This window comes from Lathamus discolor, chromosome 3 (genome assembly GCF_037157495.1).
Source record: "Lathamus discolor isolate bLatDis1 chromosome 3, bLatDis1.hap1, whole genome shotgun sequence".
Classification (NCBI taxonomy): Eukaryota; Metazoa; Chordata; class Aves; order Psittaciformes; family Psittacidae; genus Lathamus; species Lathamus discolor.
This window is the reverse complement of record NC_088886.1, coordinates 7,942,703-7,968,206: the sequence shown is the minus strand read 5'-3', so window position 1 is coordinate 7,968,206 and position 25,504 is coordinate 7,942,703. Positions and strand designations below refer to the sequence as shown.

Below are 25,504 nucleotides of genomic sequence, written 5' to 3'. Positions count from 1 at the left end.
CTTCTTCCTCATGTTCACTGAAAAGAACATTTTATTATATATAGGAAAACAGCAAGAAATATTTTTAAAAGGGCAGGCATATTGGAAATTACCTTTTGCTTATTTTTCTACCTTTTCTAGATCTCAACTTTGTAGTATCCCTTTACTTCCCTGTGTAACCCGGCTGGATTTGAACCTGTTTTGTCTCCAAGCTTTCTTTAGCTATGTGTTTTTCACACTATTGTTTTAGTTAATTTTGTTAATTACTAAGAGAAGGAAAAAAACACCTTTTTTAATGGCAGCCACATATTTGCGTTCAGGCTGTCATGTTTTTATCTACTGCTTGTTGCCAGCAGATAAAGCACTATTCATTGTAATTGCAGTCTTTACAATGGACCTGCATTTAGAGTTGCCTTCAACCCACACAAATATGGGCACTGTCATTTCTCTCCCTTTCAGTATACTTCTGGAGAACCTGGCCTGGATGCTCTTTCATATCTGCTAGATGTGACCTTTTGCGGCTGAGTCCAAATTTCAAGTCCTACAATGCAACAAAATATGATGCACATTTAGCTTTCATTTCTTCAAATTATTCATAAGTCTGTATTACTGTGAAAGTTTTCTTATACTCTGTATTCACCGACAATAAGCAAATGTTTTAATCTGAATTACCGTTTTATCTCATTGCATCTTTTTTACAGTGTATGATAAACTTTCCTCCCTGAAAAGGACTTGTACATTGATAAAAGTTGTATTTTTGCAACCTTTTCATGTCTTTTCATGGTTCTTGTTGCAGATTATCAAATGGCAGCTGCTAACAGTGGCGAAAGGAAAGATGGCTTCTTATATGAAAGCTATGTTGTAAACAATACTGGTCAATCAAAGCAAATAAAGTCTCATTTCCATATTCCAGTGTTTTCTCTGTAACCTGTTGCACACACTCTCACCAATGCTGCAAACAATTCTTTCTTCCCACATCAAAGGTACAGTCCAACAATTGTAACTGCCAACTGTACATACAAACTTCTCCTTTGTTAACATACATGCTTTAGTACAAAGCAAGTTGCTATTAGCATTCTTTTGAAGAAGACCACCTAAGAACTACTAAATTTATAGCACTTTGTTTTTACATATACTAGAGCTGGTCTTAATTTACTGAGGCACAACTGAGTGTGCTTCCCAGTTTAATGTAATTTTTAGGATTTACTACTGCACTTCAAAACCTTCTGCACATGTTGAAAGTAGCTCTCTCCAACTTCCCAGATGAAAAGAAATACGCTTAAGTACGTGGTTTTGGCTTGTAGACACTGAGTAATAGGCATGTTGTGAGTTCAGACAAGCAGGGCTGCTTATCATTTTCAATAGCATGCACCTTCAGAGTAGAACAACTGTCATACTTAATCAGATTAAAAGTCCAGCTAAGCAAATAATTCACTCAATGGCGTACGTTTGGAAAAACATCATCTAGGAATTGACTATTCAGGGACTTCATGACCCAGACAAACTGCATCTGTTTTACTATGGTAACTAGCCCCCATAAGCCTATTTCCTGTAATTTAATCTTTGTTTGAAGCCCTTTATACTTCAATTTATTGTCTCTTCATTTTGTTTTAGTTTCATGCATTTATTATGGAATTACTTCTGCTTCAGCTACTGCTTTTTAATGTTCTAGCTACAGCTTTTTGGAACTACAAAGAAATGCCATTTCATATGCCCAATGACTACGAGACATCAAAACTGCACTATGCTGACACACACCACTACATCATTTAGAACAGTCATTTTTTGACATAATTTCAAGTATACAGTACTTGAAGTAGGCAAAGTTTGGGAGTTAACAGGGTTAGGGTCCACTACCTTTACAATACAAATCAACAATAATATCAATGTCCTTTGTTATGCAAAGGAGGATTTTGGGCTGAGAAACTCTATGGACCATAATAAAGGCTGCCATAAATACCACAGTAATTATTTGTGCATTGGACAATTTGCCCAGCAACACTTTATAGTGAAAGAGTACACTTCATCACATCACCACTCTGACTTACCTGTATGTTTGGTAACTGTTTCGGACTTTGATGCCTCCTTTAATGAAGCTAACCATATTCTCATCCTGTTAGAATGGAAACACATTAGCAACATGAATTTGTAAGCATTATAAAGGGCTTTTGTTTTCTTCATATGAGCACATGCCTTAAATATAACCATCGTGACACAGACCATGCTAGTCTCTGAGAAACAATACAGGGATCTAGGATTTCCTTTCTATGTTAAAATATTATTTATTCTGTTCAGACATATGCAATACATTTTGATGCCTTCTGTGATTAGTTTAGCCCCCTGTAACCTTTGGACCATCTGAGTTTGGATCAATGGACGCAGGGACTAAGCTAATGAATGGTACCTAAGGTACCATGAATTTGTGGCTTCTGAAAAATAGCCTTCTCTCATTTGTCCTTCAGCACAGTTAAGATCTGAACATTTCCTGGCTCAACACCAGATACAAATAACAGCCTGTCCTCCAGAGTCTAAAGAATGTGGTTTTACATCCTGAAAAGGAAGCAAGGTAAGTAGAGTTATGCTGGATATAGTCTTTCTGATCTGAATACTCAGGTATCTATGAGATCCATACTAGCATAGTAATGTTACATTACAAACTATAACAAACTGAGAACTTGCAGCAAAGTGTGTCTGGGGGACCATTAGTTCCAAAGAGAGAACTCTTTAGCCTTGTAACTTTTGGTGGCAGTTTCTTGCCTCACTCATCAAATATAACCTGTCATTCTGGCTTGTTTTGATATCTGCTATTACTTTGGGAGAGGAAGACTACATGTGTTTTAGCAGATGGGTTTTGTGATGGCATTTTAAGAGGCTGTATGAAGCATTGTGGAGAAAATAGCATAGATTAGATGAACATTTGGTAGTTTTGCTGTTATTGTTAAAGAAGCAGGGCCCAGTTGTGCTCACTGACATGTAAATAAAGAGACAGAACCTGCCCCAAAGTGCTTTCCATCTGCCTGTAAGGAAGATAACTCGATCCAACCAAAGTCACAGCTCAGCTTCTTCCAGACTTTGCTTTTTATGAACTACCATAGGACGCCTGATGGACTGAACTGAAGGGCAGCGGCTTACTCCTGCAGCCTACAACAAGACCTGTGTCCTTTAAAGTCATCCTTAAGCAACATTATTGTGATTGTTGAGGACAAAAACTATGCACCATAAATGAACATATAATTCCTGAGGATACATCCCCAGACACGTGAATCCCAATCACAAGCAAAAAACAGTTTTTAATTAGCAACTGGGGGGGGGGCGTCCTGCATACCTAACCATAATTAAAGATTCAGTTATATTTTCCTTTGAATGTAAAACTGAAAGAGGAAACAAGATGGCTTTAAAATGCTTGAATTCTGAATACTCATTATACCAACAACAGAGATGACTGACATGAGAATAGTCCAGCCCTTGAAAAATCCTGAGACGAATTTTTCTGTGTTTTCAACTGGATTTGGTCATTTTTGTTACGCATCAAGCCTAACCCACTTCAACAGCTGCTGGAACCAAGTGCCTTTGTTTAATTTTTAAAACCCGTTCATGAAACATTAAACACAGAACAGAAGAGGAAGCGAGCGGACAGACATTCTTTGTGCAGAAGAGGACAAGAAATTATTTTCTTACTCGCAAATCTCTCACGTATCTATAAACATTCTTAAAAGCAGATACCCGTGAAAATAGTGCTTAAAACCAAGAGTCACTGAATTAAAACACTCCTTTCTTACAGACACAACGGAGAAGTTCTGAAAAACCTTGCTTCCATAGCTGTCCCAAACTGTCCCCAGTGCTAAAAGCTACTCAGACCAAAGGAATATGGAAATAGGGAGCTACACCATGGCCATTTCAAAGTCCTGCATCTTACCATGAAGTCACCATCATCAGCACCCTAAAAATCTTCAGGAGAAGCGACTCTGATTACTGGTTTTGCTATGAAGCAATAGTTTCTTGAGGAGGGGCATGACAAGTCACTGAAAAAGGTTACATGGTTCATAAGCGACCTCAATCAGAGCCCATCTGGCAGTTCCCAAACACTATAAAATCACCATGTGGATTTCATTCTCTATCAGCATCTTTGAGCCAAGAAGCAGAAGCCCTTTGTGAATGTGACTTTTATTGTCCCTTCTGCACAGATGAAGAGATCCGACTGTCATATAGCAAGTACAGTCACATCAAGAAGAAAAATCAGTTACTTCCACTATGATTAACAATTCCAGTTGCAAACTTGAGCCCAAATAAGTACTGCTAATGTTGAACCAGCAAACAAACCAAGCTACATTTGTTTAGATAGTTAAAATTCAAAGAAGAGGTAGAGCTCCCCTTCTTTCAAAGACAGGCAGCACTGTGTAACAAATGCATTCTACTACAGAATCACAGAATAGTTAGGGTTGGAAAGGACCTCAAGATCATCCAGTTCCAACCCCCCTGCCATGGACAGGGACACCTCGCACTAAACCATCCCACCCAAGGCTTCATCCAACCTGGCCTTGAACACTGCCAGGGATGGAGCACTCACAACCTCCCTGGGCAACCCATTCCAGTGCCTCACCACCCTAACAGGAAAGAATTTCCTCCTTATATCCAATCTAAACTTCCCCTGTTTAAGTTTTAACCCGTTACCCCTTGTCCTGTCACTACAGTCCCTAATGAAGAGTCCCTCCCCAGCATCCCTATAGGCCCCCTTCAGGTACTGGAAGGCTGTTATGAGGTCTCCACGCAGCCTTCTCTTCTCCAGGCTGAACAGCCCCAACTTTCTCAGCCTATCTATCTCATCACCAGATTTAATCCTGTTAAAAGATTATTACACCCTTAGGTCAAACTATGGTCTTCTACCATTTCCTTCATTTTAAGAAACGTGTACGGTGTTTTTTCCTCCCAGAGAGCCATGCAGGAATCCTTACCTGGAGGAATGTGAGTGCTGCTCTCTGAAGTAAACATTCAGCATAGCAAATTTCTGCATGGATTTCCTCTAGTGTCACACAGAGGGGGAAAGAAAACAAATCAATCCCATAAAAAGTCATGAAAAAACACTTAGCCCATTAATACAGGAAGAACATCACAAAGCTCAAACTGAGAAAAAACCTTTCCAAACTTGCTGCAGTGTTTCAGTCCTAGACTACTGGAACACTAGTTTCCAAACACAAACGACACACAGTTACAGAACCTATGCAGGAATTCCTCTGGCGTTTTCCAGGAATTCCTGGATCTAGAACCTTTGTAAGCATTTCATTCGTTCTTTTTAGGTTCCTCTTTACCCAGCAATTTTTTGGAAATGCCAAGGCAGCAATCAACAAAATCAGTTAGTGATTTTGGATATGCTGACACAGCAACTGCCAAATGTTGTCAATGACCTCACAATCTGAAAACCACATTGGGGAACAATACTACACAATTCACATTAAAGAAAGGAAAGAGAAAAAGGGAAGAGAGGGGGGAAAAAAAGGAGTAAAAAGTAAAGGGAGTAACACATTAGAGATAATGTTACCTTCAGTGAAGTGTTCAAGGCTTTGTCTATGCACAAGGTTGTTGATAGAATCAGCTACTGTAGATTTCTTCCTAAATCTGTAGAAAAGGCAATTTGGTCATTGTGAGCACAAAGCATCAACAACAGAGTACTGTATCTTTCAGCTGGCCACCCAGAGAGTCACTAACATACATACTAACATACTAACATATGTGTACATATGTGTACAGAAGTGGGAGCACAGCTGACTCACACACAGCTAGCTACCAAATGGGAAGACTTTGCAGTGTCTGTAAACAGCAAATAACTTCCAGACACTGGAGAATCAGGGCTTCTGATAGAACTAAAACCTAACTGACAAGAAATATTGCAGTAAACTGAGGTTTTCAAGACCAGACTGCCGAAAACCCAAAGTTATGTGGTGTGACCTCATAACTGACCCTCCTTTGCACAGGCAGCTGGACTAGAGGAACTCCTGATGTCCCTTCCAACTTCAGTTTTCCTATGATTTGTATAGATCATATGTCCTTTTTTCACCTGTATCTCTTTCAAAACTTTCCCATGAAGGGCACATTTATTGACTGAACTGCTCCACACTTACTTTTGGCAAGTAGCTTGAGCTTCCTTCATTGTGTTTCCTGCATTCAGTATGTCCTGAGGATCAAATGTCATCATTGCTTGCATTTCCAATATGGTGGCATAAGTCAGCGCATGATACATACTCTCTTTAGTTCTGAAAGAAAACACAAGATGCAAAGCACAGCTGATTTGATTATATTATCACTTTTAAAAAAGAAATATAAATCCAATTCCAGAAATGTATCAGCCTCATGGGAACAAGGCTTAAATAAACTAGAAATCAAACACAAAGGACATGCAAAATAATCAAGGAGATCGAGATTTGTTCAAGAAACCACGCTTACAGCTCCAGTTTCAATAACTGTGCTAAAACGTTCCAGTTCTGAGCGGAGGATAGGTATTTAATATATAAAAGCACGGGAATTAACCACATGGCTAAGCCATTCAGGGACAACAGAATTATGCGGGGTTTGGTTTTTTAATGGAGTATCTAATCAATATGAGAACATATGACAGAAATCCAGATATCCTTCTTCTAATTTGGGATGTTTACCCAGGACAGACTAAAGGAGGTAAGTAACACAATACTATAACCGCAGCCAAAATAGAATCTTCTTCAAACAGCTCTTCCCATCAGAAGCATTCCAATCCATGTCAGACGTTACAGCTTTTTTCTTTGTTCCCCTTCCGCCAACCTTCCACCCCAATCCATTCAACTGAAATATTATCCTGTGGGATTTCAGATGGTGCCTCTTCTGCAGAAAGCCAAAAACTCTGGCATTAGTGCAAGAGAAACAATTAACTCCTACAGGCAGGAAGACGTTGTCTTTCTTCCTCTGGCAGGAAGAAGGGTTTATATATTGCACACATTTACAGCATTCAGACAGTACCTATGTTTAGTACAAGCCTCTGCCAATGAATCAAAATACCTTCAGGTGCAGAGGTCCAATAAAGACGACTTGGGAAATATGTTGAAGGGCAAGTTGAGATGAATTCCTGCCTCAGAAACTCTCTGTAGACCTTGCTAATCCACCCCGACAAATAGCACAACTTAGACAAATACTGCTGAAGAGCAGCAATTGCCATTTAGATCATTTTAGAACGGAACCAGGTAGATCCCCATTTATATAGCAGGAAACACTCAAAAATACTTGCAGTCACACAAGGATATCCTTTCAACAGCATGTCACCCCTCACCACACCTGTTGGATAGGAGGATGACCATGAGCCAGCAATGTGCTCTTGTGGCCAAGAAGGCAAATGGCATCTTAGGGTGCATTAGAAAGGGAGTGGTTAGTAGGTCAAGAGAGGTTCTCCTCCCCCTCTACTCAGCCTTGGTGAGGCCGCATCTGGAATATTGCGTCCAGTTCTGGGCCCCTCTGTTCAAGAAGGACAGGGAATTGCTTGAAGGAGTCCAGCGCAGAGCCACAAAGATGATTAAGGGAGTGGAACATCTCCCTTATGAGGAGAGGCTGAGGGAGCTGGGTCTCTTTAGCTTGCAAAAGAGGAGACTGAGGGGTGACCTCATCAATGTTTACAAATATGTGAAGGGTAGGTGTCAGGATGATGGAGCTAGGCTTTTTTCAGTGATATCCAGTGATAGGACAAGGGGCAATGGGTGTAAACTGGAGCATAGGAAGTTCCACGTTAACATAAGGAAGAACTTCTTTACTGTAAGAGTGACAGAGCACTGGAACAGGCTGCCCAGGGGGGTTGTGGAGTCTCCTACACTGGAGATATTCAAGGCCCGCCTGGACAAGTTCCTGTGTGATGTACTGTAGGTTACCCTGCTCTTGCAGGGGGGTTGGACTAGATGATCTTTTTAGGTCCCTTCCAACCCTTGGGATTCTGTGATTCTGTATACTTCACGGTGTTTGTTTCTAATGCTGAGCCACTTCATTACCTTTCTCTTTCAAGAAGAAAAATTCAGTGGAGACAGAACAGCTCTGTCCTGGCCTTCCAGACCATGATTCTTTCAGCAGAATGATAATGTAAAGCAGAAAAAAAAGGAACATACTATAAAATGCCAGCCTGATGAAGTGCTCCCGTTCATTTGATTACTCATCAGCCTCAGAGGGTGCAGAGAAACACACTTCATCTTGTATTTATTAAAATAAAACCCTTCCCAAGGTTCAAATTCAAAGCACAGGGAAGGCACTAAAATAGTTCTTTCCAAATGGTAGAAATTTGCTTTCAAAATCAAAGCAGATAAATATTAAATTCACTGCACTAAAAGGAAAATTGATACTTTTCACATACACATGGTGAAGAAGGATTTCCCTCCCCAATACTTTGCTTCCGATACCAAATCACCCCTGCGCTAATCAATGGTTTCATCTATTTTGTCTCTAGTATTTAAAGGAGATAATAATAATGTTTATCATTAGTCAACTGGTATTTATCAACACTCGAATTTACTCTTATTTTTTTCAGGGGCTGGGATGCAAGTAGTAATACAACCAAATATAAAAGAGTTATCTATGCTATTTATACTAACCATACAATTAAGGTTGCCAGTTCCATCCTGGCATACTGCCCTGAGTTTTAAGGCCTGCATTTTATGCAGATGGATACAGAATGAAACTTGATAGCTTTTTTATTTCTTCTTTGATTCCTCAGCAGCACTTTTCCCAGGACATCGCTGGAGTTAACAAGTCTTTATGACATAAATAAAACTAATATTGTGATTAATGACTTATCCCAGTAGTTGGTATCACATGGCTGAGTAAGAGGATTATAACTAATATCTTTAGGCACTTAGGGAGTTATGCCACATGCCTGTTCTCCAACTATGTGCATGATCTTGTAGTACTATCCCTTCTTGAGAGCTGCTGGAGAACACTTTTATTCCTGCTTGAAACCAAGGACCTAAGAGAGCACAGTAATAGCTCTTCCCCTCCGGCTAAAGTATGGAAACCAAAGTATGGTCCTGGTTGACCTCAGGATTAACCCAGGGGCTGGTATTTTTTGTGAAAACACAGTGCCCAAAACCTTTTTGTGGATGCTTCCACAGGAATCCAGCAGGCAGGACAGGTTATGGAAACCCCACATTCAAATCCATGCCCTGATTTAGTATCAAGATGCCTCAAACAAGTTAAACAAATCCAACAGCACAGTGTGAGAAAGGTCCTCCACAGACCAGCCAAGTCTGCTCAGTTCACCCGTGAGTAAGAACCCAAGGCCCAAACTGAAACTGCACCAAGAGAATGTGGTCACACAAGGCCTGAAGGTTTTCCTCATCTTTGATCAGAAGTTCCACCCAACACCCAAACAACACGCTAGACCGACCACATAGGCTTCCACAGAGAGAAAAACAAGAGAACCCTGAGACTTTTTGATCTAAGCCATTCTCCAAGATTTGGAATCTAGTAAGTTCTTCCATTAGGCTGAGAAACTTGGGGCTGTTCAGCCTGGAGAAGAGAAGTAGAGACCTCATAGCAGCCTTCCAGTATCTGAAGGGGGCCTATAAGGATGCTGGGGAGGGACTCTTCATTAGGGACTGTAGTGACAGGACAAGGGGTAACGGATTAAAACTTAAACAGGGGAAGTTTAGATTTGGTATAAGGAAGAAGTTCTTTACTGTGAGGGTGGTGAGGCACTGGAATGGGTTGCCCAGGGATGTTGTGAGTGCTCCATCCCTGGCAGTGTTCAAGGCCAGGTTGGATGAAGCCTTGGGTGGGATGGTTTAGTGCGAGGTGTCCCTGTCCATGGCAGGGGGGTTGGAACTGGATGATCTTGAGGTCCTTTCCAACCCTAACTATTCTATGATTCTATGATTTAGGAGGTGAAACCAACAAGGCCAGGTATTGACAGTAATGTATTTCTTTACAGTGACTATAAAAGTAGTCTTCTTGTAGACTCCAGGCATAAAAAAGAGGAAAAAAACCCCTAGAAATAATGATCTTCTTCATGTTCTTGACATTCTTTACAATAAATAGCTAACTCAACCTTTCTGCAGAGCTGTGCACCATCTTTATCCAAACACTGTCTAGAGCCTCACTCTGCCTCCATGTAATTCCCCTTGCTCTTCCACTACTCTCAGTTTGACAGTGACACACTAGCTTTGCCAGATCAGTTCTCAGAGAGAGCTCCTCCACCCTCATGTTTGTTTTTGTTCTACAAGGGCAAAAACATTTCACCACACCATGGAAACAGTCATTACAAAAGGCTCCCATTCCCTAGTAACCTCTTCAAACTTTTTACAGATCAGAATATACAAGATAACATTTAATACTGTAAATCTGGCTCATATTAAAGATTCCAGTGATAGTGAATAGGTACCACAGAACTACACTATTCCAGTAAGAGTTTCACAAGTAACTAGCAGAGTAATAACACCATTTCTTCAGACCCATCAGAGATACTCCCACATCAAAGCACTGAATTTACCTTTCAAACACAGTCATTCTAGAATTAACATGCCACCAGACAACACCAAATGCTTTTTGAAGTCTATTTTCAGAATAAAGTCAACTGCCTGGAATGAATTGTTCTCATACTGTTCTTACAGGATTGCAAGCAGCAATACAGATGTGTCTCAGCTCTCTCAATGATCACTCCATGTAATGAATTTATCTTTACTATATATCATTTATCTTTACTATATACCATTCTCCCAAGTGAATTGGGAGCGAACTATGATGCTGATGTCAAATAACTTGGCATGTCAAAGCATGACAAAATCAGGTGATTATGTCCTGCTTGCCTTCAGGATAAATATTAAAATATTAAGCATTTATCCTGGGGAAGTGAAAGGGACATCTCACCAGGACCAACTCTTTGATTTATGATTACCTGTTTGCAATTACATGAGGGCTAAAACCTAGTCAGCTTTTAATCGATTTCTGTAAGTATCTCAGGGTTGAGAAGGAGGACGATATTTTTTCCCCACTCCAGTGACTAGACAGTTTCAGTGCTACTCATTGTCACAGTTAACAGGTTACATATTGAAAAATCACTGCTGTGTTTGGTGACTGAATTTAACTCTTAAGAGTTCTTCAACTTAGTATGACTACTCTATATGAAAGGTGAATTTAATCAAACTTGCTGCAGAAACCACAAGATAATTTAATCATATTGTACAATGATTGTTAATGATGATAAAGAAACCTGACTCTGAAAGCTAAAAGGTAGTGGAGGAAACAAGAAAAGTTATGCAACATGAAACAAAAACACCAGATGAATTCTTTATGAAATTAGATCTTTATGATGGATTTGTTTTTCTAACAGGAAAAAAAGAGCTTTACCTCAACACTAGTCTAGACATCATCCTCAGATATTTATTTCTAAGCTGCTAGGAAAGATCTTCCAATTTTAATTCTCATACATTGCCAAATCTGCTCTCAGTTACACATGGTACAAATCAGTTGCAAGTACACTTATTGTGGAAGCCAAATGTGAGTAATTTAGTGAATCTGCAATAATGTAATACAGAGCAGAGTATGTCCTACAATGTAAGTGGCAAAGCTGCAAAATCTGTGATACGAAATTCTTTACAAGCATGTAAAAACTGAAAAGTATTTCTTTAAACAAAGATAGTATGTTTATGGACTGTGAAAACCAATTTCAAATCTCAGCATGCTAAAAGGCAACAGTGAGGAACTGATGACTCCTAAAGAAAATCCTCAGTATTACCACATGTGCCCACTCTACAGCTCTTGTCATTCCCTAATGAGATGGAGTACGACCATAATGGATATCATCTGTGGGGAAATTTAGCATCCTGTTTCTGCATTACACTTGCAAAGATCGTGAGTCTATTTTCCTCACTGCCAAAGGCAACAGGAATAACATGAAAAATCAGTTTCAAAATGGTTTTGCACTGTGGAATACGATCAGGTACAAAACCAGAGGATCAGCTCATGAAATATGTTCTGCAGAGCCCAACAAAAGCTGAATAAAACCCATATGCAAGAGAAGAAAAATGGATTTACAGAAAAAGAACCCTGCAGCCTCACTAGCTTTTGCAGTGTTTTGAAAACCCCCTTCAATAAAATATCTCCCTATTTTATGCTAAGCACTGAGTAAGCATTTCCAGATGGGCACAGGGGCTTTACTGTCAGAATTTAATGACCACACAGTTATTCTTCTTAGCATTTTTATTATAACTTCTGATGATATATAAACACAAAACAACACTGCTGTGAATAAAACCATACATCTGAGCCTACAATTTGTCATGAATGTCTTTCACAGAGTGTACTTTCATGGTTAAGCTGAAAGACTGAGGCTGATACAGCAACAAAGCCGGCATGTAGTATTTACTACAGTTACTGCAGATGCATATCGAACACACACTACTGCGTTACCTATGAATTTTACTTATTTCACATCCCAGTGGCCTGAAAAAAGGCCTGATGTAAATTTGCTGATGGCTCAAAAATAAATGGAGCAAAAAAGGGGAAAGAATGTGATTTAACCACAGACTTCACTAAGCCAAGAGCACAGGTAACTTCAGGACAGGGTAGGAAAATTCACAGACATTGTAAAGATGCAACAACTTTTTAGAAGCTATTTTATTACCTCGCTCACTGCTTGCAGCTGGGCCACTCATTACATGTTGGGCTGCAATGTAATTAGGAGACAGTGCATGACCACAACCCTGAATTGCAAATAAGCTGTGAGAAAGTTTCTGCAAGTGGTTATTAAAAAGACAATAAACCAAGAATTCATACCTAAAGTAATGTGTCTGAAACCTGGCAATTCCTGGACAATTGCTCATTTAGACACAAAACTGTAGGTTCTCAAATTCTTCAGAGTATGCAGAAAAATATGGGTAAAAGAGGAGGGAAACAAAAATAAGTGTTAAACCACGGGTTTTATTCTTCCAGGAGCAAGAACAACACATACTGTGCTACAGCTGAGGAGCTACTTCTCTGGACAACAATTCTGTGCTTTCTGTAGCTACCTTTGATCAATCTCTTTACTTACCCAAGTGTAAAGCACTTCCGTCTTCCCCAAAACTTAACATATTAACTTGCTTCTAGAACAACACCATGCAGTCTTATCAACTATTAACACAGAACTAGCTGTCTAGTCAATTCTACTCAGAGATGATAAAGCAAATTAAACTGAATGGAGAAAAACTAGTAAAAGTAATCAACTTACTTTGCTTGTAAAGAAGCCAAAGCATCCGAGAACTTGTTGTTAAGAAACAAATCCAGAGCTGCCATACACTCACGCAATGCCACATTGAGGTCTGATGTAGATGACCTGCCAGAAGAAGACAGAAGAAACTCAGCACATCTACTGGTGCATTGCTGCTACATTTGAACCCCCTTTCTGCAGTTCTAGCCTTATTGTCATGTATAACCTGCTATTCCATTTCCAATAATTGCAAAAGATGAAGGTGACTTTCATTATGTTGGTTGGTGGTTTTCTTTAACTATGCTCTTACCCTGTGACATGTGGAAAGCTCTTCAAGTTTTGTTTTCCTGAAAACAAAATAAACTGCATGTAATGTAAGTAAGAACCTGGACATGCAGAAGTTACCATGTGGGAGCGTGGAAATCTGATGAGCTCAGGTATCAGGAACACAGAAGCACTGGGTGACAATGCACATCGGAGTGTATGTAGAGCTGACAAGAGACTACAGGCTAGTGACATTATGATCCCGCTGTCACTTTAAGGATGAGACATTGCTAGACTGCACCAGATTATTCTATTGACTGCTGCTGGAACACCTGCTTTAGTTCAGGTCATGTTCAGCATGGCTCCTGACCAGTAGACTACTGAACACATGCAGGTGGGTTGAAATCCACATTGTGCCTGCTCCTGGGAACATCATCTGTATGAAATGCTACAGCACTCATAAAAACCCCTGCTGCTGCTGCATCTCAAAGTCAGAAGATTCTCAGCAGCTTACTCTGGCTGTACTTTTCTCCCTTACAACATTCAGATGTCAGCCTGACCCATCACAAGGGTTCTCAGCTGGTCTTTGGGTTACTGGCAGCAAGATAATACAGACCAGCTGAATAACTCTGGCCCAAGTTCATCATCATCAGAACTGCTAGACAAAAAAAATTCACAGATGAAACAATAAGGCCTTGCACTAACAAAGTTAAGGTCACCTGGCCAATGTTAGGACACTGAAACATCTGCATGTAATGATCAAAGAGCTATATTCCACTAACATGTTGTATACAAGTCTGTACAAAGAAAACTCCCCCAACATAACACAAACAAATCCTCAGCATGTTCCTGACTCCAAACAGCAATAACTAATGTGATTTGTCTTGTGACTTAGAAAATGCACTAGTTCCTTTAAAAATGGCATAGCACATTGCCTGCTGAAAGGAACAACAGAAAGCAAAGTCCTGGTATCATCTTACGGAAAAGACAGAGGAGCACAGAACAAACAGATAGCATCAGCAATAACTACTAACTGCAGCAGCTTGGGTTTGTTTTTAATAATGACTCCAAAGAAAAAGGGAGCATAATTATAGATATGAAAAACAGGTTTATAAAGTCGAGAGAAACATTATATGACACTGTTCACACTTCAGATACGCTGCGAATCCTTCTGTGCCCAATACTTCCACCAAGTGTTTTGCAAACACTGATTAACCAAGTCTTGGCATTCATCTCATACAATATGCAATATAGTGTCCTATTCTGAGCCTTACTTACTGTAATAACTAAAACTCTGCCGATTACTGTTTATATGAATTACGATTCATATCTGCCCTTTTAAAAATCTGTGTCCCTGAAGCAAATAGCATATTTAAGACTATATAAAACATATTCTCGTCTGGTTTAATATGTTTAGACTAGTAACATTTTACCTATTTTTTCTGTTTGTTTGTTTCTTGTCAATGCAGGAGAATTACCCCATTCAAGACAAATAAATCTTTTCAAAATATCCCTTTGAAATAGAAAGATGACAAAGAAAAAAAAAAATCACTTGATTCTCAAAGCACAAATAAGATATATTAATTACTTGGCATCTTTTCTGGAATAAAAGTTAACACAGTGCCACCCCCAGCAGCACCCTTCCATCCTGCTCCATGGAATCCTGACATTTGATGTAGCTCCCAAGCAAAGAGTTTAAGACCTGAACTGCATACACACCTTACTTAAATGCTACAAATCATCATTTGTTGCTGTTAACAACAGGGAAGAAATACTTTAAACTAAAGAGTGCTAAGCATTTCAGCAAACTGATTAGTCATGCTTCAGAGGGCTGCAGATTCTCTCCTGCTTTCAACAGCAAGATCAGAACTGCCTCTACGCCAAATGGAAAATGCTGTGCACTGCTACTTACCTTTTTGCTAAATGTCTTGTGTTTTCTGACATAGTCATTTGTATGATGATGTACGATTTGTATGATGCTCACTCAGCAGCCAGGCACGAGCATCGAGCGGCAGCAGAAGCACTCGGTGCTACTTACCCAGCTCTGAGTGACAGTCACAGTGTGAGCAGAGAGTAGGGCAGTGCCCACTGCCTGCCACACCGTACTCTGATTGGCCATTAGGGATGATACGAGAAGAGTTATGAGCATCATTATTTCACTTATAATGTACTATAAATGAGTGATTTGGAAGCCAGTCAATGACACATGAAGTTCATCTATCACTGGATGCTACTAATGGAGAAGGTGCTGGTATATCTTTGATCTGCAGACCTGTCTGAAATTAGTGGCAGCATCAGCTACCTTTCATTCGGTACAAACTGGGCAGAAGTCAGGTATCCCTGTAATTATGGATCCAAAACAATAAAAATTACTGCATGTAGCAATGGGTCACATCAGAAACCTATGAACCAGAACAGAGTCAAACGAGGCCAGCTGACCTGCAAGAGAACTGAGGCATTAATTGCTGTAAATGTGAGGAATAGACAGACCAGAGAGGGGAGAAAGTACTTCTTTCCCAGCACTGATTCTCTGCAGAACAGGCTTCATTCCACTACACAAACTGTTGCTTTTTGCTGCCTCCTATAAGTCTGGGAGGTAGTGAGACTTCACATGTTCTTTGTAAAAGTCTCTCTTTAATGCCATGCAAATTGAGGCGACTTGGCATAAATAATTCAATCAGTGGAGTAAGCTCATTTGGCTGATTTTGCCCAAAATAAAGTAAGTGTATGTTCCCAAGCTGCTTTGCTGGCACATCACCAGTACTGGTCTTATACGTAAGAAGTTCAGCTACAAGCAGCTAAAGCTTGTACTCTATTACTACTAGTACTGTACTACTAATCTCCCTCATTACAACATCTGGACCGTAGAAGTCGATCAGCTATGTCACACTTATCTAAGTTCATTTCTTGAAGACTAATGTTAAAAATTATACATGTCCTTTCTCTTATACATGGCCTTATTTGTTAGATTACAGAAAGCAGTGCCAATAATGAAGACATCAACCACAGAAGGAAGGCCCAAAACTGACAAAAAAGTGAAGGGTAATTTCAGGAAGATACTCTGAAGACATTAGCATACCTGATTAAATCTCTTAAATGCTAGTTTTATGACATCCTGTACAGGAAAAGCCTGTGCTGCATTTGGTATATAAATTATTGTAATTGATCCACAGGCTGCCCCATTAATGACTCCATTACATGTCTATAACAGCACTAGGTAACTGGGCCACAGCAGGAGATAGAAGATATTACCATTTTCCTTTTCCCTCAGTCGGGAATAACTACTGGTTATAACTTAAAATCAACCAGGGTGCTTCCACAGCAGGATCATGAGCTCCTCCAGAAAGATTATTCTGGATTTTCACCAGCTATTTATACAGTTTTTATACCGTATTGCTCTAAATGGTCATTAAAACTCCGTATGGTGAAGGCTCTGGCTGTTCCGCCAAGTTCTTCAGGACCTGAGCTGGCAGGTTTTCATTTGAGTACCACTTCTCCGGAAACTCTTACATGGTCAGACAGCCTTCAGCATGCAACCTCTCTTTCCCCACATGTATCCAAAAGAAAACAAATCTAAAAAGATCTGCAATATTTCCAAATTTAGGCCATTTCCCCCTTTGTTTTAGAAGCTTCTTTCCATGTTTTTGCATTCTGGCAGCAGGTCTTGCAAGGACAGTCATATGGTTCTCATTGTGGTTTTATTTATGAAATCATCATTCTCTGCCCCAGGGACCACAACTGGGGGTGCTTCACAAATCATAATAACAGTCTACCCTGTGACTTATGATACGACCTGATCTTCTTACTCCACTGCATCCCCGTTGTCTCTAGTTAGAAGCACAATTACTCAGGACATCCTAGGCCATGCCTTTTTTCCCTTAAACATCACATCCTTTTTATGCCAAGAGCAATATCAAACAAAATGAATATGAAGAACTAAGCAAAATTAAGTTTCTGAATATTAATGAAAAGTGAAGTATTTTCACATGGAAAAAATCATATTTTCCATGGTCAAAGTGAAGGGGAGGGAAGGTTTTTTTGAGCGTGGGAGTTACCATATTTCTGCATAACTGTATTTCACTTCACGCATGATGATGCCTGGCTTCTTACTATAAGTTTGCAGCACATATGCTTTATGATTTGTCATTGAATTTTATGGATATCTTCAACAAAAAGGATCTTGAACTGTGTATCCTGAAAAATGCTAAGTTACTGACTCCTTTGACCCAGTAATTATCAGAACTTTGCAAAGAAAGGTAAGTCTGAAGTTTGTGCCTTTATAGTAAAGCTTTTAACAGTAATTCAAGAGCTCTTTCAGTATTGTGAAACAGTGAAAGCAAGTTAAATTAGTCACATCCTAAAATATGTATGCATTTCTCTGCCAAATCTATGTTATGTGCCTAAGTCAGCCGAGTTAGTGTACATGGGTAACTTCACTGGGAGGAAGAGAATAAAACACAAAGAGTCAAGTGCAATTGAGCTAAACCAGTACTTGATGAGAAACTGTGACAGAGAAGACCAAGTCTGGTGACTCAGTAGCTGACCCTCTGCTCTCCATTATCAGAAGAACATTACAGTGGGGAGCAGTGGAAGCACACCCTGTTTTCCAAATATAGGCTAGCTCCAAACATGCAAAAGCAAGTGAGATGCAAGATCAGAGAAAAACGTCTAATGGAAAGAATATATTCCCATCCGAAGCTGGACTTAATGATCTTAAAGGTCTTTTCCAACCTAGTTGATGCTATGATTCACAGCAAAATCTCTATGAGATCTATCTCCAGAGACCTCTTTCAGGGTCTTGAACAACATCAGCACAACTGGGCTCAGTAATGACTGATGCCGCTTCCGTCTTATTCAAAACCATCAACAAAGCTATTGTAGTGAATACTAACCCAGGCTCTGAGTTGATTTCTGCAACAGCTCTGCCTGTACTGCTCAGCTGTCTTCTGCTCCTGCCCTCCCGCTCCTGCGACACAACAGGAACCATTCGGCACCCAGGCCTGCTACATGGAAGGCAAGGGGAACATAGCTCTTTATCTGACGGGTTACAGTTAAAGCTCTAAAGTTTCCTGTTAAGTGACTCTGGAGTATTTGCTCTTGATTTTATTTTATATTTAACAATCTGGACAATATTGTGTTTTGGCCTCCTTTACTCTCTTTATATCAAGGGCTCTCTAACATACAGTTTCAATTTTTGCATGATAATGCTAATCTTATGCTATTAAAAAGACATCACACACACTCATAAGACTGGTACAAAGGACTAAGATGCACAGACACAGGCCTCTTAAACTACCTGCATCAAGAGCGAATATACTGAGGCAGCACACCTCAGCACCATGATGGTGGAGAGCTTAGTACGTACAGAGAAACAACAACCAGCACTACAGTCTGCCTTTACAAAGACATTTAGAGAGTGTTGTGTCTAGCCATGTAGTCAAAGTAATAAATACTTAAACAATCTCTTCACAGCGTATGAAATGGAACTGAAGAGATTAGTCTCAAATGCCCAAAATGGCTTCATTTTTCCCCAAAGAGGAAGGAGTATTGCCCCTACAAAAGCTGTGCCACTCATGCTACCAAAGCTTTGTCAGTGCTAACACTTCAACCACTTATACATGTGAGGAGCATCCCAAAATACATTTCAAAGGTCTGAATTTCAGTTCTTAACACAAAAAAACATCTAAAGGCACTTCCAACATATGAACATGTCTCGGCTTGCTGATACACAGGTCACCATGTGTGGTCAAGTACCTTCAACAGACACCAGGGTGTCCTGGTGCATGTTCCCAAAAATACCACCACTGAACACAGAAATTCTTGCCATGGCACCGCTGTTCTCATCATGCTGGATAACCACGGAGACATCAGGAGATATCAGGATACACCCAGAGTTACTTTCATTAGTCTTTTCAACTTCAGCATCCTAAATCCATGGCTACTACTTTTGTAAACAGATGACTGCTTTGAGCAACACCACTTTACAATGTTCTGAGCCTGAAGAAATCTTTATAATCAAGGCAAACAAAAAGCACATCACTTGGGAGGAATTCTTTTCTTCTTTTGCAAAGATTTCCAAAACCACAAGAGATCAGAAATAATCTCGGATGAGCAGCTCTCTCTCATTACCATGAAAAGGAGAATCACAGTAAGCCCTTCTCACAATAATTTGTTACTATTCAGTTTTCAGACAATACAGAAATTTCTTCGCAATTCAAAAGCAAATAAGTTAATGAAAGAGAATTAGTTCTACCATATCCCTTCCTGTTCTATATGCCAAGCTAGTAATACCTCAGCATTTATCTTTTTGTGTTCTTAAACATGTTTCTGACCGGTGACTAAGAATCCTTGGTGCTGCAGAAATGCCATTACTTCTAACAACAAAGCAGTTGGAAAGGATTCAATATTCTCCAAATATCCTGCATAAAGAGACAACAGTGATGCAAATCTGGAATTCAGGATACCTTGCTATTTCAAGTTGCACATGGAGTATGACACAATTAATTTTTGAGGTTAACACAGCTCTCAAATCACCAAGTTGCTGAGGCTTCAGCAATGTCACAGAATCACAGAATAGTTAGGGTTGGAAAGGACCTTAAGATCATCCAGTTCCAACCCCCCTGCCATGGGCAGGGACACCTCACACTAAACCATCCCACACAAGGCTCTGTCCAACCTGGCCTTGAACACCGCCAGGGATGGAGCGTTCACAACTTCCCTGGGCAACCCATTCCGGTGCCTTACAGTAAAGAACTTCATGGCAAAAGTCTGTTGTTAAAAAGATACTCAAGCTTTCAGCACTCCTGTTCCAGGGAAGGCACAGAACAAAGCGATGTGGCAAAGCAGTGAGCCAGCAGAACAAAGACCAGGTAATCAGTGGTGTTCTGCCCTTGGCCTCACTGCTGTTTAAATTGCACCAAGCAGGATGTAGGCTGCATTACATTCACTGTCCTCATCCTGTATTTGAATAGGCAAACACCACAATAAATTCATTAAGATAGGTTTGTTCAGATAAATAAAAAGTATTGGTGTCATTTTTGCAGTTCTCTTTCCGTGTTGTACTGCTCCAGCTGTTCACAGAGGGCTAAATACACCACTGTGGGTGATTATTCCCAGTTAGAACTGCCTGCATCAGACACACTATACACACACACACACACACACAATATAGTCTAGCAAATTACAAATTACCAACCCAAGCATCCTGGAACTGCATTAGCAAACTGGAATGTAAGAAGAAAATTAGCTCACACAGGGTCAGAATTACAAGATTGCTGCAACTGAGAGTAAATTTTCATCATAAATCATAAAAGCAAGTTTGGACAGCTCTTTTCAATTCAAATACTTTACAATCTTTGTCACTTTGAAGGATAGATGTGATTCTTATCACACCTTTTTGGGTTTTTTAATCATCTCAACATCTTTAGACCCACTTGCTCTATTAAGACTAATGAGAAATAACAAGAGCTGCACTAGTCCACTGTCTTGCCATGTTGCTGAGCACATTCAGGTACTCAACAAACAAACAAAACAGTAAGCATAACACAAACTCTGGTCTGCCACATTCATGGTAAAAAAAACAGACAAAATCTGTGAGATTTGGTTGTATAGGGCCTGCAAGACCAGGGTAGAGTCTGCATTATTTCTGAAATAAGATTCAGTGAGGATTTAGGGAGTATTTATTGAGTTTTCCCTTTCTGTTGGATTCTGCATTACCTAGCAGTAATAAGGACTGACTGGGAGGTAACAAAACAGTTATGTAGCTTTAGATCAGATCTTAGGCAGAAGCTCTTCCCTGTGAGGGTGCTGAGGCACAGGGTGCCCAGAGAAGCTGTGGCTGCCCCATCCCTGGCAGTGCTCAAGGCCAGGCTGGATAGGTTTTGGAGGAAGCTGCTCTAGTGGAAGGTGTCCCTGCCTGTGGCATGGGGTTGGAACTGGATGAGCTTCAAGGTCCCTCCAACCCAAACCAGTCTGGGATTCTATGATCTTACTCCAGCATTTTGGAAAGCCTGGTTTGTACTTTCTTACACCAAGTTCACTTCTGTCAGATTTCAGTGTGGTGATGAACATGGAAGGAATGAAATATGCATTTTGACTTAAAAGGCATCTTCTTGCAATATTTAATCTGGGCTGATATGCTTCTTGGTTTGGTTTTTGGTTTTGTTTGGTTTGGGGTCTTTTTTGCATGAAATCTATGCAAAGCTTTTCAAAATAAATTATTCTGTAATATCTTTTATTGTGACTTAAAAAATAAAAATCATGCTTTTGTTTCAATTCCATTGGTGAACACTACTTTAGGCTCTCATAAAAAATACATAGGAATGACACAAAGTACTTGAACAGGATTGTTGTTTTGCCTTTAATCATTGCTTTACATGAAATTTCAGATTTCATTTCCCCGAGAGCTTCCATCAAACTCACTTTATATCTCAGCAGTCATCTGCAAAGCATATTGCACAGTACCTTGACCAATAACAACACCACTTTCTCTGCAGTTGAGTAAAAATTAAAGCACAGCACTTCAATACACCTTTATAACTCTCCTGAACCTGCCTACTGAATCAATACTTGGGAACAGAAAAAAAGTCCTTTTCCTGGCACTTTGTATTTCTAAAGCCATTTTGAAGTTATTCTTAGGCACAACAGCTTCAGGAAGCAGACGGTTATTATTCTCTCCATTATGGAGTGCAAACCCAACTAAGAAAGCTACCTGAGGATAAAAAAGGGGAAAAAAGCAAGGCTGATTTTGAACTCAGGATCAGAACAGTGAAATCTTTCTGGCATTTCTTCCCTTTCTGACAGGAAATGTGGACTGGTCAAAATTAAAACCTTTTATGCAGGTGCAGGGTGAAGATTTCAGCAGCTCAGGGTGATACTTTTAGTTAGAGCCAAAGAGAAACATAAAATTACCTGTGAGCTCAGTACTGCACCCAGTTTGATTTGCATTTGAGATTCAAGCCATTAAAGCACATACACCTGAGCGTTCAGGCTCCCTTCTGCCAACTCTTTTTCCACAAAAGATGACCAAAAGTTCTACTGTCAAAGTGAAGGTGAAAGCTGAAAACCTACAAAGTGGGTTTTCACCCCCCTACTCAGAAAATCTGGCATCTAGTTTCCCATTCCAACCGGTACACTAGATCAACATGTCTTCCAGCTATGAGCTAATCATTTCTATCTATTCCCAAAGCATATCTGAAACCTAAGAAACCACAAGCTCAGGCCTGTGAAAACAGTCTAGGAGCTTCATTAGGGTTTTAAAGGAGCATTTAAAGTAAAATATGAATTACAATAAAATAGTAATATTTTTTTCAGAAAGAAAAAAAAAGGCAAAATTCCTGGTATTTGTGTTTCCAATTTTTTTCAGGGCAGTAACTGAAACATCTGAAGCACTTCACATCCCAGAGCAGTTAAACTGGAAACTGGTTCCAGTAGATGGAGCTGCAGAGAGGTGATGGGGACCCAGCACCAGCACCTCCAGCAGCTTCAGCAACACAGCCCGAGCCTGGGACAACCTGCCCAATCCAGGAGAATCCACCAAGCCCCTTCCTGCTCCTGAACATTTCTGCACATTCAGAACCCGTGAAGCACAACACAATCGCGATCTCAGCCTCTGCAGCTGCAATTGTCAGCACAAACACAAGGCCTGGGAGTCATTTAATGCTGTGATTTAAAATCATTATTGGAAACGCGGGGGCCACCTTCCCACCCTGGAGAGTAAAACTGAAGAAAAGCTGTAAAAACATAAGGATTGTTCACCCTTAAGGGATTATCAAGACAGAACATGGCAACAAAACTGTATAAAACTATTACAAGTACTAATACAAGTCATTCTGGATCATTAGCAGGTCTAATACTCCATATGAAATCCTACAGGACTTTGCTGCTTTAAGTTCCACTGGCCCGCCTACCTCCACTCTGTAATAATTCTAATGTTAATACATATGCCACTAAAAAATGAGCTCTATCTTGTAGCTCTTAGAATCTGAAGTTCAGGAAACCTTTTCCACCATGGTTTCTGAGGATGAATTAAATGTTTGCTGGTTTCAACTTTAAGATCTAAGGAAAGCAGGCCAAACCAGAGCAAAACACCTCTCGCAGTGCTTCATGTGAAGTCATGAACAGCATCTTTACCACCTCCTTCCAAGTACAGAAACAGTTTACTGACCTTTCAAACCGTGCTCTCAAAAGTTTCTAATCCTGCACAGATTATAAAGCAGATTGTTTCAGAAGTCTTATGTCAAATAGGAAACCCACGAACAGGCCTTTAACGCAGCCACATCGAAAACGCAACACGCCGTCATCACCAGGGAAGAATGCTATTTGCACACTGATTCAGCTGGAAGAAACAGCTCCCTCACACGCACGCAAGGGAAGTTTGTGTGTTTTAGGGGCTGTGGGAGCGCACAGGTGGAAAGGAGAAAGGAAAGCTATCCACCTACAGCCAGGGTGAGCAAGGAGGTGTTGAGTTACAGAGCAATCACCATCAGCGTTCCACTGTCACGGTGTGCTACAAGCTGTGCAAACAGCAGCTCAACGACAAGGTCTTCCGTGCTCTTCCACAGACTTCAGAGACACGCCAATGCTCTTAAACACCACTTTAAGGACTTGAAGTTAATTTGCATGTGGCTCTGTGAAGGACTGCTGTACAGGCATGTAGTTAGCTTAAGCTAATGCTTTTGTCCAAGAGAAAATGAGTAAGGAGATAGATAATGCCCTCAAAGCGCACAAAGCAGTTTGCGCCCCTCCAGCGGCCGCGCTCAGGTTGGTGAGCGGGCGGACAGCCGCGTTCACCCGCACCCCTGAGCGGTCTGCGGCCACTGCACCTGGGCATCCCCGGCCGCTCCGGACACGACGGGGCTGGAGCTACGGGGACACTGCCTGCCCGCAGCCAGAAGGAGCCCTTCAGACAGGCACCAAACTCGATCTACAGGCTCCAGACCCAGCCGGGCGGCTTAACCCGTGCGACGAACAGCCCTCACCCCCGCTCCACACCGGCGCCTCTGGAGACCGGACCCCCAGCCCGGCGCTCCCGCCCAGGACACAGCGCTCCGCAAAGCCGGGGGGAGGCAGCGCAGCCCCCAACGACCCCCGAGCCGGCCCCGCCTGTGGCGTTACAGCCCCCGTTGCCCCCCGAGGCCTGAGGTAACGGCAGTGGCCCCCCCCCCCCCGCCCGCCCGCTGCAGCCCCGTACCGGGCGTCGCCGCCGCTGGCCGCGCGGGGGTCCATGGAGGCGTCGCGAAGGGCGTCCCCGGGAGCCGGAGGGAGGGAGGGAGGCCGGAGCGGGCGGGCGGCGCTGCTGCTCCCCGGCGCGGGCGGCAGCCGCAGCCACCTCGCATGGTGTGGAGCGGCGGCGGCAGCAGCGAGCCTCGGCGCATGTTCGGGCAGGGCCGAGGGGCCGCCCCCACAGGTGAGCGGCAGCGGCTGCCCCGAGCACGGTACCAGCGGGGTTAGGGCTGGTCCGCGCCGGTGCGGGGCTCGGTGCCTGCGCTCTGTGTGGGGAAGGGTCCAGCCTGCCCCGGAACTGAGGTGAAGGGAGGCCTGTGGGGGGCCCTCCACAGGGGAACGTGCATTAAGTACTGCAATTAATTGCTCTTGAGAAAACACGGGTGGAAAAGATAACTTCTATTAAGTTCTAAATGCCTGAACTCTCTACGCCCCTACTTCCAATGCAGTGCTTGCCTGTGTGGAGCCTCTGCCCCAAAACACCGTGGTGAGGTAATGGTAGAAAAGGAGTAACGACCAACAGTGCTTACATTTCACATTTATCAGCTGAAGTGCTCGTTGTTTTAAATACAGAGTTAAGCCAATTGGAACTACAATAGATATGCAATACTGAAAAAGAAGTTTTATAATACATGTAATAAAGATTGTTTTCTAATATATATGCTAGCCAAATTAATCATGTCAACCACGCAGCTTCAGATTGTAACAGAAGAGATTAACAAAAGAAAGGAGTTTGTAGAAGGAAATGAACAGGGGAAAGAAGGCAGAGGTATACAGGGCCTAGGGAGTGGCAGGACAAACAGGCGGCCTTGGCTGACATAAGAGAACAATGGGCACATTAATGAGCACAGTGCGTGT

At 41.3% G+C, this 25,504-nt stretch overlaps 1 protein-coding gene across 3 annotated transcripts in view; it reads right to left on the bottom strand.

The window, feature by feature from the left end:
• Positions 1 to 24,973, bottom strand: part of TTC39A (tetratricopeptide repeat domain 39A) — a 51,279-nt gene extending 26,306 nt beyond the window's left edge. The window contains exons 1-6 of one of the 3 annotated variants that reach the window (XM_065673367.1): positions 24,615 to 24,973; positions 13,181 to 13,285; positions 6,096 to 6,227; positions 5,516 to 5,592; positions 4,932 to 4,999; positions 2,028 to 2,092 (exon numbers count right to left, since the gene is read on the bottom strand). In XM_065673367.1, the coding sequence (XP_065529439.1) occupies positions 2,028 to 2,092; positions 4,932 to 4,999; positions 5,516 to 5,592; positions 6,096 to 6,227; positions 13,181 to 13,285; positions 24,615 to 24,649 (482 nt within the window). In that variant the 5' untranslated portion in view covers positions 24,650 to 24,973. Of the gene's footprint in view, positions 1 to 2,027; positions 2,093 to 4,931; positions 5,000 to 5,515; positions 5,593 to 6,095; positions 6,228 to 13,180; positions 13,286 to 15,335; positions 15,380 to 24,614 lie in introns of those variants that run through there. The other 2 variants (XM_065673368.1, XM_065673366.1) reach the window with 2 other exon arrangements.
• Positions 24,974 to 25,504: the final 531 nt, after the last annotated feature.